The following is a 15163-nucleotide window of genomic DNA, read 5'->3' on the forward strand; positions in this document are numbered from 1 at the left end:
GGAATTTTCCCATTTTGATTTCTGCATTTTGCATTTACACAAGACAGAGATCAGAGTATCATCCTTATTTCCATCTAAATGTATATCTACTTATTTGCTTTAGGATTTATGACGGGGAGACACTCTGAGCAACCAACTTTTCCAATAAACTGGGAAGTCCCTTCCAATATTCCTGACACAATGGACAGTGGCCAATGGACGACTGAACAAAGGTCTAACACCACAGTAACAATATGTACATTAAAAAAAAACAACAAAAAAAGAGAGAACTTCAGACTAGTTTCATAGTTATTCTGAAAATATTCAGTATATTTTACTGAGTTAACCTTGACTTTGAAAGCTCACAACTTACAGAACAGGGAGAAGACAGCACAGTGTTTTTCTCTTAGGACACAATCCTGTTGCATTGGTCAAACAGAGATGCATTAATTCTGTTTTTATTGAAGTGTCACTGTTCATTTCCAGGATTAAGGCTAGGGAAGGAGTTAAAAACCTGGAATTCAAACTTGAGGGGCCTTTTTTTACACCCAGTAGTTTAAGTTTGTCCCAGTGAAACAGCTTACACTGCACTTTTTACTGCCCAAACAACCCTTGAACAGAAGAGTTTACAGAGTGACCTCCATCCACACTTAATCTTCTCTAAGTTACATGGACAATCTAGCAGTTATACAAATAATACAAAAATACAGCATTTATTTCAAAGTCTGGGAGAAAGTGTGTGCTGTGGTTTTTTTGTTTTTTTTTTCTCTAAGCACAGGTAACAATCACATCTCTTATGTATAAAACAAAGAGAAATATTTCATTTTAGCTGACATGGAAATGTATTATTTCCAAATAGCAATTCATTTAATTGTTAAATTAAATGAATTTAATTGCTAAAAGTTTCACTGTAGATCTTAAAGCCTGTTTAGTTTGACCCCTTACTTAAGGTCAAAAAAACAAGAGATATATTGAACATTCATATTTCATGTCTAATCTTCCAAAATAGAAAAACAATATTGGAAGCTTCAAAAGCCTCTTCCATAAAGCACTTTGTAGGAAACAGCAACAAACAAATCCTAAATGAATATATGATTTTTTCATGTATAGAGTATATATATATATATATATATATATATATATATGTATGTCCATCACATATGCAGTAACGCACTAACTACTGTTAGGTCAAGTTGGTACCTTCATACTTATAAAATTGCCGACAATTAATGCACAATTGTTAATATGCTAAGCTCTGCCTCAGATTCAGCAACATCTTTGACAGAAGTTATGTGAAAGACTTAACTGCCTTGAATTACGTTTGGGCAATTAAGAAATTCAGTTTTCCAAACTCAATTGATTGCAGGCTGCCTTTAATTTCGTTTTTCTTTTAACTGTGTTTATGCTCCATAATGAATACTTTGGAAACCCTCCTACTCCAGGATGAGCATCTGCTCTGACAGAAGTAACTTCAGCACTCAAGGAACAGAGAGGTGATTAGAAATTGTGAATGGGGCATGTAATCCGGTTTGGATTTATTTATCCTGTGCATAAAGCACATGTTGGATGCTGGAGATCTAACCTTCTGGGAGGAGCATTTGTGACTCCATTGCCATTTCAACTGGGCCAACTGTCTGTAACAGCTGCTGGGCTGTGTTCTCTAATTGAGAATATCTCCTTATGTTATCAACCATCCAATCCAGCCCCTTGGGGTTTTGGCTGATGTATTTTATCACATCCCAATCAGATGAGGACACTCAGCTTGCTCATCATCAATCATCTCAGCTGCAGAAATCTTTCCACTGAAAAACCACCCACTCCAAAACTGCCCTTTTGGGTGTTAAGTTTGGAACCAAATTTCCATCTGGCACACATCATCCATTTAACTATTCCAAATGTGAGTCACAGGAGTCCTTCCCAGGGACTTCTAAGGCCACTGGATCAGGAGAGGACAAGAGCAGTGGCTCTGAACCAGCCATTTTTGTACCACCATTTCAATTCAGGAGATAGCTGAGGCTGTACAAAAGACATAGACTCGGTCAAATTTATCCAGAAAGATATTTTTGAGGGGTGGATGTTTAACTTTGGAATTAACTTAGACATTCATGATTAAACAAAGCCCAGATTGCTTGATACAAGCACCTTGCAAAATCTGTGTTCTCAAATCCTCTTGATACACTAAGAAGGGAAATTAAATTTGATAGTGGAGTCACACTGATAACAGCACTTAGTCTGACATGCAGAGGGACCAATCCGTCCTCTCAAACTACCTGACTCGTGCCATTTCACACCCTACATGTTCCCACACTGTCAAACTGCTGCTCTCCAGAATGAAAGAAGTGTCCAAGCTGTGTGTCTGCATCCAGCTGAACTCTTCCAGACACAGCACTGAGACAGATGTTTCCCAAAATTGCCATGCACGGCGTGGGAACAGATCTCTGCACCTCCAGCAAGAACAGGGAGCAAAGTTCTCTTGCACTCAATGAATCCCTGATAAGCCAGGCAGCAGGAAGGATGAAGCTGATAAAGTTGTGTTATACAGGGGTCAAGAGCCAAACATGCAAGAGGATGAAGGGAACACTGTCACCAAAGGAAAAGGAAGGTTAACAGGGGCAGGAAATCATCTGAGTCCAAAATGACTCTACCTAAAACCTCCTAAACCAGGGAAAAGAGAGTGGAGTATTCTCTGCACTGAAGCAGCAGAAGAATAGCAGAGCTGCATGTTTGTAGAATCTGAAAAAGAATAGCTGGTTACTTGCTAATCTAATTAATCTTTTCTGAAGTTGGAAAATATTGCATAAATTAATTTTTAAAGTAAAAAAAAAAAAAAAAAAAAAAAAAACCAAAAAAAACCAGACATTAGTTTCCACCATCTAAATATACAAAATTCTGCTTAAACCTCAAAATTAAGTCCCAGTATACTGGAATGGTAAATCATGCATATCTTTTTCTTTCTACTAGGGAACAATGTGTTTTTAACTCTAGGCACTTTTTCAATTAGATTTCACTCCATAATTATTTATTTATTTATTTGTTTGTTGTTAGCTGTGGGTACACACGCAATGACAACAACAAAAAGAAACTAAATACGCATTTCAAATGTGTTCTAAAACTGAAATACTCTGAGCTTTAGAAATGGGGATCAGTACTGCATCATTTAATAGAAAACACTGTCTCAGAAAAGGTCAGAGGAAAAAAACAACAACTTTTCACTCAATTTTAATGTTCTGCATACTGTGGCTTTGAAGAATTTATGGGGTGGCCAAGAACCAGAGCTATGAAATGTTGGTAGGATGTGTTGCAAACGCAGTGAAAGGGGGATTGTACCATATATAGACGTTAAATTTAAGTTAGTATCTTTATGCTGGACACTAAAACTACAGCAAAACTTCCATCAAAGTGATCAAATCCTCAGTGGATTTTGCAGCCAGGGCTCAACAGTGTGCAAGAGCAAAATGGTTTTGTGTGGCCACAGCATGGACTGTGGATCCAAGCACCCTCTGGATCCCATAGAACGCTGCAAGCTGATGGCCAACCACCCTGTCCCTGTGAGCAGCCCATCCTTCCTCCCAGAGAGGAGGAGTGGGGCATGTCAGGGGAGTGATTCACCCCATCCACCTCTGCCAGATGGGGAGAGGATGAATCACCTCCCTCCCCTGCCACTGAGCACACAGGAGCTGAGGGCTATTGCTGGCACTGCTGCTGTGAGGAGAAATCAAACCCACCCCCAGAAACCCAGAAATCAAACCCACCCCCAGAAATCCAGAGAGCAGGATCTGCACACAACCCAATCTGTACTGTTCACCAGAGAAACAGAAAATACAGAGCACTGCCTCCCAAGGTGAGACTGATCCTGCTCCAGAGGAGCTTGGGGAATAAATGCTATTAATAACAGGAGGCTGAGAGGCTCTGCAGATGCAGCAGCATGCTCATTTCTTCATTTAACAGCCAATTACTTCACATAATGTGATGCTACACTACCTACGGTTCTGGCAGGGCTTTGCACAAGTCCCCATTGGCTTGAGGAAGGAATTGAATCAGTTCATAAAAAAGTGAACAATCACAAAGTAAAATGGACTGGGGTTCCTGCTCTCAAAAGGGCAAGAGCTGGTAAATCATAAATATTGAACTGGAGATAGGAATAAGTGAAGACAGCGGGACTATGAGAGATAGAGAGTCAGACACCTGGAATGTCCTTACATCAAAAAGTACAAAAAGTTGTAACTCAAATAAATGGAAAAACTTTTAAAGCTGAGCATCAGTTATAAATGAATAAATAATCACCCAGAGGAACAAAACACAGAGAACTGACAACATATAAGAAACAAAAAATTGATCAACAGAAAACTACACCTTAGAGAGGAAGTGGAGATAAAGCTAGAATTGCCAAATGCCAGGTTGAACATTTCCTTCCAAAGAATACTAAAACAAATATCCAAAGATCCTTCAAATTCAAAATTGGAAGAAAAAAAAAAAAAAACAAAAAAAAAAACAAAACAAAACAAAACAAAAAAAAAAAAAAAAAAAAAAAACCCAACTAAAACAACTAAAGTGATCAAGCTGCAATGAAGTAAAAATAATCCAGGCTTGGGCTAAAAATTAAATTTATCCTAAGCATTAGTTTCCAAAAATGATGTTGCTATTTCCCAGTAAATCTAATGCATCAAGAAGGAAATAAACAGATACATTACCTGAACAAATATTAAGGGAAAGAGTAATTAGAAACTTTGAGATAAATCAAAATGCAATCAGTGGAGCAGTAGGTTAGCTGAGCTCAGGCTAGCTGGGATCTATCCAAGATTTCCTGATAGCTTTCTCTGATAACACAGACCATTTTCTAAATGTAAGAAAGCAACATAAGAAGTGAAATTATTATGAAACACGGGGAAAACAGGGACCACCACTGGGATACCAGGGTGACTGAAGAACTTGTGGATAGGGTGGAAAAATGGAAATCCTAAGAAGGAAGTCTAGCAAGGGTTACAAGTGGTAATGCCTGGTGATTTTTCTGGCTTCTTAGTGACATAAACAGAAACAGTATATGGTCACAGAACCTGCTAATGGCACACTGTCAGAAACAGAGAACAACCGTGTGGGAATAAAGGAAAACGTAATAAAGCTTGACAATACAGAGTCCCAAGGCATCCATTATAGCACAAATTAACAAAAATGTCTACAACTACAAGGGTCTTTACCTGAAGATTACTGAGAAAAAGAAATATTTGGGTATATGGGTTAATCCCACATACCCATCCCACATGACAGAGCAATCAGTGAGCTGCACTCACAGAGAGGCTAATCCAGCTCCAGGACAGAGCAGCTGCATGTTTCCACCATCACCAAGAAAAGCCAAACCCCAGTTGCAAAGTGAAGATGAATTCTCCACCTGGAGTAACCTGTAAAGCTCTGCCCTAAAGAGATGTATTTGAACTTCACTTCCTGCAGAGAGAGGCAGCTGGAACAGCCACAAAAATGCTCATAAAATTTCATAAATGAGTTGTCTAGACAAGCTCAGTTTGCCTAAACTAAGGAAAGGAAAACAGGGGTGTTTATGCAGGGGAAGGATGACTCTTCTTTCTAAGCACATCGAGGAGACAAACATGAGGGAGGGAAAAGAAATATTTAACCAAGGAGGTTGGCACAAGGAGGAATGCACAGATTGCAACTTAAGAGAGATTTATTAAGACATCATGAATAAAGGTGGATTTTGACCAGTTTATAGGATGGGTGATACAATGAACCTGCTCACCAAAGCTGATGGCTCAGATACTCAAAAAGACCCCATGAGTTTTACACCTTTTTTTTTTTCCTGCTTTTGCTTTTATCCTTTGAAAAATCAAAGTGAGGCAAATTCAGCCCCAAGGGGGGATATATTTCACCCCAGCCTAAACTAGACCACAGAGCAGTTTGCATCTGAGCTATCACAGCAGTGTCACTACGTTCAAGGGTGAGAAATTGAACTTTTCGGGCAGAATGACTCCTCAAACCTACTCTGGAGGTGCATCTTAGAACATGAGGAGCCCTGCCCCAAATTGCCTGTACCTCCTTGTGGACAATGCCTGGCCCCATGTGGTGAATTCATCAGGTGAATCTCATGCTTAGCACATTTTGAAATACAGTCCAAATACCTTCTTTAAAGATGCGGGGGCAAAATTTTCATTACCTTTCTCTCATCAGAAGTAAAAAACAAAAGCAAAAAAATCACCCAAATAAATCACATGGCTGATTCTGTGAATTCTATAATTAAAGTATTGAAGCAGTGAAAGAGGCGGGACTTTTGCAAACCTTGGGCAATCTCCACCAAACAGTTGTTCCACGATGTAAGAGGAAACAAAGTGCTTACAGATTTTGGGAATAACTGAAAGGGTGAACCCTGCCAACACCAGCAGGAGAGCCTGCAGGCACACAACCAAAAACTTCTATTCTGTGCAGAGCAGGAGGAGTATCCTGGTAAAGGCTGTTTGAAATGCAACCAGCAAATCATTCCCAAAAGAAATTTTCAAGCTTAGCTACTTAAATAGAGCTTAGCTCCAAAATCCCTGGTTAGCTCCTTAATTCTGCTTTACTGGAGTTAATGTTAAAGTAAATCTTCTAACTTGTATCAGGAATCTTTATTTCTTGGTAAACAATTAATATAATAAAGCTGCAGAGCTATAGAGCTACATGTCTAAATGAGCAAATGACAAAAACAAAACAAAACAAAAAACAGCGACATTTCTGATTTATCACCACTTTAAGAGCAGAATTTAGAGTTGTATTCAATTATGTAGATAGACACAGGAGTAAAGGGCTTTCCTTCTGCACCAGCTATCTAGATCCCAGGTCCAGATATAAGCAGAGCCCAGTTAATACCTGACCCTGCACCACTGGAAGCAATGGGAGTAGTGACTTCAGTGAGCAAAAATTTCAGTCCTTACAGCAAAATGTAAGCAAGCAGGTTTCTTAGCGCATTTTCCAAAAGTACCCCTAAATTTATTACTTGGGATTTATCTTCTGCTTTTTTACCAGGGGGATGGAGAAACTTTCCTTGTTTTTTCCTCTAACACAAATGTCAATAAGCTGTAACATTATAAATAAAATTCCAGTGAATTATGGCACAACCATACAGTGCAGCACATGTCAAACAGTAAATAACTGAGGTTATAAAGACAAGGGTGATTGCAAAATATTTTTTCTAGATACAAGGGGGATGTGGCATCTTGAACTGCTTATTTGTTAGTGCATGAATGTGCCCAAAAAAAGAGAAAAAAGACAGTATCATGAAATATTATAATGTTCACTCATGTAGAGAAGGTGGGCAGAGGACAAAATAGGAATTTGTGCTACTGCCATCAGCATCACTTCAGTGAGCATCTGATCAGATGATTTCATTTCCTCATCTCCTTTGTAAGCCTTCCCTTCCTTTGTGAGCAACAGGGATCACACAGGACTCCAAGCTTCCCTTGAAAGTGCTCCACAAACAATTTCCTCTGCTGGACTCTATCAGCTTACACAGCTCTGACTGAAGATTTGATTTGAATGGCTTGTACCCAACATCTGCTTCCCAGCAATATATACACCACATTGAAATAAAATATTAAAAAATGGAATAAAAAAAGACTACTGGGAGATCTAATTACAGTTCATGTGCCAGAACCCACATCAGAGAGGTGTATGAGGCTGTCAGGTCACCCACCACCCCGTGCTCTGGCTCTGGCTCAGCTCCTTCCTTTCACAAGTTGCCTCTCACATCATGGAGACTTTCAGGTGTTTCCACAGGGAAACCTGCAGACATATCCCAGACCTTGTACAGCAATAAAGTAGCTGGTTAATTAATTAAGAAAAAAAATTTAAAGCTGATTAATTAACTGGTGGCAGAACTTTAATAAAACCTTAGAATAAAAGCCAAAGAGAAGAGATGCAATTCTGCAAGTCAGTGCAATGGGGTGACAGAGGTGACTAAGTGAAAGGGGTGAAAATGGTGGAAATTTTACAAAATATATACCTACTGTGGATAATTTAATAACTTAATATCATACCCATGCCACTGTATTATTCTATTGTGGGTTTTCACACACTACAACAGAATGACAGCATTCTCCAAATTAAATTTTCTTCTGAGTGCCTAACAAGGGGGGAAATGCCAGGTCCCAGGGTTAGTGCTTCTGTCATTACTTGCTAGGAATTTCCATTGTAGTTTAACACTTGGCTGCAGCCAGGATTTAGTTCTGGGAATTATTTTCTCCATGTCAGCCACCAAAATCTAAAATAGCTAGCTAGCTATAGACTGTACTTCAGAGCCAAAGTCACACTCTTGAAAGACACCAATTTATCTTCACCTTGCATACACCACTCAGCCTGGTGCCCAAAAACTCTCCTTCAAATATCTCCCACAAAGGAAATGTTTGCAGTAAAGCACTGCAGGTGTGAACATGGCTACACCAGCTTAATCAGCTCTTGTTTGCTTTCAATTTACAGACATTGCAATTTTAGTTTCTATTAATTGCAGTGATACAAAGAAGTTCCTGACAGTGCTGAAATAGATCGATAATAGCAATTAAAAGAAAATTACAATTACAAGGAGTCCGTGCTTTATGTGCCCTGCATAGATCACTAAATTTTAAAGGCCACTGGGTCATGTAGTCTTACATTATTAAACAACAGGCACAGAATTTTGGTTTAGGTCATTTAAATTTCTCTGCTTTCATTTCCAGCCATTGCCTTGCAAAAATTAATTTCTACAGAAAGGATGATCTTTTACACAACTCATCTGAAAACCATCTGGATCCCACCTTGACTTTGTGGATCCCTTTCTTCACAGTACGTGATTTGTTATTTCAGAACCATGTTTCTGGCACAGAGGAGATCTAGCTTCTAGATATTATTTCATGACAAACTCAGAAATTCATGAATCTCAGTTAAAAGTCCCAGAAAAAAAACATATTTTTCAAAATAATAAGAGGCTTTTTCAGCTGAATTTAACCCTTAATTTGTGGAAGAATTTTACATTTGGCCAAAAGGTTGTCCATCCATCTAGTTTGGGGAATATTTACTCAAAATACTTATTTGTAGAGGCTCAAATGCATGTGAAGACAAGATCCAAACACTTGCCCAACATTCCTGGTGTCCTGGGATGCCAATCAATGTATTTGGTCCCAAAGGGAGATTTTAGCATGGTTTGACCATACCTGATCAGCAGCCTTGGGCACCTGCAAATTTGCTGACATTTTCATCACAATATAAGGCTGATAATTCTGACTTGTATGGAAAAAATGTTTACAAACATTTTTTGGTAGCCCAGACTGAGAGAGGTTGGATATTTCTCTCTCTAATAGGCAGAACACATATAAAGGCTGTGTCTCAAGGTAACATAATTCTCCAGCTTCAAAAGCAGGGAGTCGTGCTTTTATAAATTTTATAAACTGGGGCATACAGCAGTGGAAGAGTTGTTACATGCAGCTCATTACTCAGGGAAAAAAAAATTAGAATCACTGCAAGCTTCAACATGGAACTTCAAGACAAAAATCCAATCTCCAGTCTCTACACACTTCACATCCTAATACCTACAGGAACTTCACGGGACCAAATTCTTTGGATCCAAACATCATATTCCCCTTTAATCTAAAGTTTAGTGTCTTTTTTTTTTTTTTTTTTTTTGCATAATGTTAAAGAAGAGACAGGCAGACACTTTTAGACTAAATCTGAAGTTTCAGAGAACTCGTATACTAAAAAAAACAAAATTCATCCAAGTTTCAGAGACTCTGAGCACACATACTCTGTTCTGGTTTGTTGCTTGAAAACTGCTTAGATTCCCCACTATGCTGTCCCCTGTCCCACTTCTGTATAGGAAAGGTTTTCTGTAAGGTTTTGGTTTAGCCAGAATGTATTTCAGTGCAGGATATGCTGCCCAATTAGAAAAGATATGCATTTTTCTGATTTCCTGGGACTATCATCCTAGCAAGTTTCCTAAATCAAATGTCCCACTAAGGATTCTCCATTAGTTCATTTTTCTCCAGCCTATTTTACCTTGTTTTCCTGCCCTTTCAATACCACTTAGCCACTTAATTCCTCATTCATCACATCATCTTAGATGTCAACAAGGTGTTTCTCATTATGTTCCCTTTCCCCCTCCCTCTCACACATCCCAATCCCCCTGAGCAGACTCCAACAGCCTGGCTCTGTAACTCCAGGCTTGGAGTCACCAACACCTCTAATTCTGCCTCAAATCATCTTAATCCCCCCCAGCTCCCAATTTGTGTGTCATAATCCTCTCCATCAAATCATTCAACCAAGGCTCTACATGTACTCAGCAACAAAATAACTTTGATTTGCAGTCACGCTTGCCTCAGGTGGGAACTTCAGCCTTCACCTAAAGTTGTCTATGAGGGAAATGACACAGATCCTACCCTGGATACATTTGAAGGACTAAAACCCTTGGTAAGAAAACACACATTTCCTTTTTTCAACCTTATTTTTTTTAATCTTTCAATTTATCTCCTTAATTTTGGCATCATAAAAAGCACTCTAGTGCTTTAGGCATCTTAGTTCACTTCAAGCACCTGTATCACATAGAGCAGTCTACAGGTACAACAGAGAGACAAAATCCCAAACCTCCTTGGCCACATCCTTCTTCATGAGTGAGAGATCTGCCCATAAGGAGGAAAAGAAACCTCCTCCAATGGTGTTCCCCCTTCTCATCCAGCTCCTTAACAACTAGCAAAAAAGCATTTAATGCTTTATGTGGGACTACAAGGGTCAGATGCGGGAAAAACAAGGGAAATTTGGGAAGTCGCCTTTCACTCAGCTGGCTTTCAGAGCTGTTCACTCTCATTTGGGTCCATCCCTTGCCACCACACCAAGAACTCAAAGAGCAGCAGGACCTGCACCCAAGGTCTTTATTGCTAAGCTCATTTTCTGCAACTTTATCTGAAATGCCACAATCATCAACTTTAAGACTTTTATCCAACACCCAGGGCCAAGACAGAGAGCTAAAACCTTTGCTAAAAGAACTCTTCTCTCCCCTGCTTGCCTTAAGAAGGAAACACCCATTTTCTAACAAGAAACATTGATTTTATTCAGAGTATCTCTCCCAAATTAAGATTATGCATTTCTGTATTCTTTACCTATGAACAGTGTTTGAACACCCTGCTGCTGGGGGGCCAAAAAGTTAAATTCCAGGCAAGAAGCACCAGTTAAAATAAATGTTAAAAACCAAATGATGATAAAGAGAATTAATAACTGCAACCACCCAGAACACACCAACCAGCTCAAAAGACTTAAATGTCACAAATGAAGACATATCACAAAAAATAACAAGATCTCCCCTGAAGGACAGGAAAAAGAGAAAATGTAGACCCAGGGAGGAAAGGCTGACTGTTTACATACCTGTTTTCAAAATCACTTCAATTCTTTTCAGACACTAGGGAAAGCTGGAGTTGGAGGGGAGGGAAATCAAGTAAATATAAACCTGCTGGAGGCTCCAGAGCCATAACACAGTGCTTCATGACAAGGGAATCTTACTGTTGTCTCCTTTATTAAAAAGGAGTTAATGTTTCATTTGTTTGAAAGCAAATGACATCTGCTCTAGGATCATTGGAGTTCATGATACTTTGCTATGGTTATTACATTTTGATTAAAGTTTGTCACTTTAGGTGTATCTCAATTATAATGCTCTGTCAAGATTCTCTTCCCTGTCAGAAATATTGTAGATGGTTTATTTCCCATTATATGTTAGAGAAAGAGGTTAATCTCATCCTTTAAATTTGTCCTGCTTGGGCACAGAAATTTTCTGTTTGTTTTACATATTAAAGCTCAAAAAATCTGGAGATAATGCTGCATTTTTTATAAAAATCGGGCTCCTCTGAGTCTGAAACTGGTTACCTTTAAAAGATATATTACATCTACAGCCTTGCTAATATCACCTTCTTACACAGCCTGACTGTACAACCTGGTTTCAGATGGGCAGCCCTCATAGGATCTTGAATTTAAGCTGCAAGTATTATCACTTCTGTCATATTTGCTATAAATAAAATGGAACAATGTCAAATGATGCTACTCAGCACACAGAGGCAGGGATGGAATTTTAAAGGAGCTCTACAAAATTTGCAGTAAAGCCTGCATTAAAAAAAAAAAAAAAAAGAATGTAGGTTTTATATAGTGAGGATATTTAAGTGCAGAATTGAGAATTAAAAAACAAACAAACAAACAACCCCACTAAACGGTGTTCTAAGAAAAAACTGCTAAAATGTTCAAAAATTAACAGAGGCTTTTTCATCTGTTTATGGCCCTGAAGATAAAATGCTCTAGAGAAAAATTAAAACAAGTCCTAAAGTCATTACAGTTCCATTTTAATAATGAATTTCTGTACACTGACTCGTGCATGCATTATTTGTTGTAGTTATTGCTTGTTTTCTGTATTAGCTTAGGCTGCAAGCTCAACTGCATAAATGTTAACACTCTTACAGTTTAAAAGCTTTCATTCAGCATCCATCTATGATATTTATGTTCTCTCTCCTCAGTTTCTCAAATTTTAGCCGTAGTTGAATAATTGTACAAAAAAAATGGAAATAAATCTCTCTCTCAATCAAACATTTAAAGTGGCATTAAAAAAATTACAGCCTGGTTCTAAAGGTAGTCCTAGGGCAGGATTTTAAAAAATGCTTATTCAGAGCCATTCCCTGCTTTCATATAAGTGGCAAATTTGTCACCAGCTTCAGCCAGAGCAATAACAGAACTGTAATCAAGGCCTGCAATGGGTCAGAGCTGCCCAAAGACCGAGCTGAAAAGGGAGGCTGTGACAGGGCACATCCCAACTGGCCCAGCCCACTCTGACAGGGATTTGCACCAATGCTTTTGGATGACACTCAAGCCATTCTAAAACTCCCATCTCTAAAATAAACATCCACACATGGTACTGGAACCCTCATATCCCTCTCCACCAACACAGGAATGTTTTCTAGTACATCCCAGCCGCTCAAGGCCAAACCCCTGGGTCTGCACAGAGCATGAGCTGCCTCACTGGGTGATGCCTCAGGGTTTATCTTTTATATTTTTCAGATTCTAGGCTGCTCCAGTGTGTAGTTCTGAGCTATACTAGGGGATGGTGAGCTCCCTTCATAGAGTAGGGAGACAAAACAATTACTTCTCTAGCTGGGGACAAAGGACAAATGATCCAGATCTCAGGCCCAAGAACATAAACAACATGGACTGAAGACAGAAAAACAAGAAGGATGGGACTTCATGGGCTGGAGCTGTAATTGGACAGTTAACTCCAATATGCAAATGGAGCAGAACTTGTAAAAGTGAGAGATCCCATGACCAGTTGTCCATTTTGTGACCATTTTTGTTCATCTTGGGTGTAGCCCTGGCTGGGCTCTTGTGCTGCCCAAGGTGCATCCATTGTGGCCTCCTAATAAATCCCTACTTCATTCTTTAACTCTTTCCAGTCTCTGCTCTAGGTCAGCCTTTACAAGGCACCAGGGAAGAAGCTTCTGATTGAATCCTTAGTTAAGACAACCCTTCTGAGACAGACTACAGCCACTCACCTCATCCACGTTCTCAAAGGCATTGATGATGTCATATGGTAAACAGGACAGAAGATCAATCACAAACCACGTCTTCAGGTAGTTCATCCTTATGAGCTTGGGATCAGATATAACCTCTCCCCCAGGGCCAACAAAGGTGGTGTGAAAGTTCAAAACAATGTCCACCAGAAAAATAACGTCCACGACGCTGTCCAGCACCAGCCAGGCAATGTTGTTCTGCTTTGTCTTGAAGGACACGTTATATGGAACCATGATTGCTGTGTAGAAGGTTAGAATTAGGATGACCCAGTCCCAGGTGGTTTTGAAAGCACAATAGTGGAGTATAATGTGTGGTGGAGTCTTTGGAGCTTCTTGCTTGTACTGAGGAAGAATATCAGATCCCAGCTGGAGAACCTGTAAGAGGCAGAGAGGCAAATGTTACAGTTTTCAGGGAACAGGATCCAGTGATGGGTCCTACAGATTTCTGTGAGGAGCAACAGAGATGGGACTGTGCTCATTGGACATTGCAAGGCAACCCACAGTTTCTAAATAATCTGATTTATTTAGGACATGTAGAGGCAGCTATCACTCAATGAATGGGAGCAGCATGGCAACTCAGGATATTCCTGCAAAAAGGAAGGTCTTTGCAGATGGACTGAGGGGAAACCATGCCAACAGCCAGGGAAGAGAGGCTCCAATACAGAGGTTTTGGGTACTGCCACACCAGCAGATGCTTTGCAGTTATGAACAAAAAATCACAGAATGGTTTAGGTTGGAAGGGACCTAAAAGACGATCTATCTCCAACCACCCTGCCATGGGCAGGGAATCTTCCACTACATCAGGTTGTTCCAAGCCCTACACAACCTGGCCTTGAGCACTTTCAGGGATGGGCCAGCCTCAGCTTCTCTGGCAACCTGCTCCCATGCCTCACCAGCCTCAGAAAAAGGAGTTTCTTCCTAACACATAATCTCAACATGAACACTCATTCAGATTTGTAATAGTTACAAGAATAATTCTTTGTGCCTGACCTCTTTTTTAAATCACTGCTGAGCCAGAGCAACAACCTATCAAAGGTGACCCCAGCCTTGATGGCTGACCTCCTAAAATGAGGCACCATGTGCACAACCTCTGCCTAAAACCCTGCCAATATCACACTTCCTTCGTATTTTCTTCAAAAAGTTGTTGCTCCCATAAGCTCAGTATCACTAGTGGGTTCTCCTTTATTTCCTGTAATTACTTCTCATTTTTTCTGCATAGGACTATAATCTCCTGCATGCTCACTGCTGTAAAATTGTGGAACTGGAAACACTGCAAAAACCAAGCCAAATTCACTTAAGGCATTCCCAGCTAATCTAATTACCTCTTATCTCAGTCCAACACAAGAGACAAAAGCACAAAGGAACACACACATGGTAATTTATTGCACTGACAACTGAAAGATCCATTTGGGGATCCATCTGGGGATCTGAAGTCTATATGGGATAAAATAAGTAATTACAGCAACTTTAAAACTCATTTCAGCCTAACACCTGCCCCATACTGGATGATGCACCATATTTCCAGGATTGAAAACAGCAGCCTCAGATGTGTGAGATTGATGAAACACAGGATCCTTCCTTCCTCAATGGAGAGGAGTAAATGGCTCTGAATAAACTGTATAATACCTAAGAATATGAACTCA

The 15163-nt window shown here is 39.6% G+C and overlaps 1 protein-coding gene across 1 annotated transcript in view; it reads right to left on the minus strand.

Moving 5' to 3' along the window:
* Positions 1-15163, minus strand: part of KCNH5 (potassium voltage-gated channel subfamily H member 5) — a 153286-nt gene that overhangs the window by 96478 nt on the left and 41645 nt on the right. Inside the window, exon 6 of the mRNA XM_063159762.1 lies at positions 13503-13895. Within this exon, the coding sequence (XP_063015832.1) occupies positions 13503-13895 (393 nt within the window). The remainder of the gene's footprint in view (positions 1-13502; positions 13896-15163) is intronic.

This window comes from Melospiza melodia, chromosome 6 (assembly GCF_035770615.1).
Source record: "Melospiza melodia melodia isolate bMelMel2 chromosome 6, bMelMel2.pri, whole genome shotgun sequence".
Taxonomy (NCBI): domain Eukaryota; kingdom Metazoa; phylum Chordata; class Aves; order Passeriformes; family Passerellidae; genus Melospiza; species Melospiza melodia.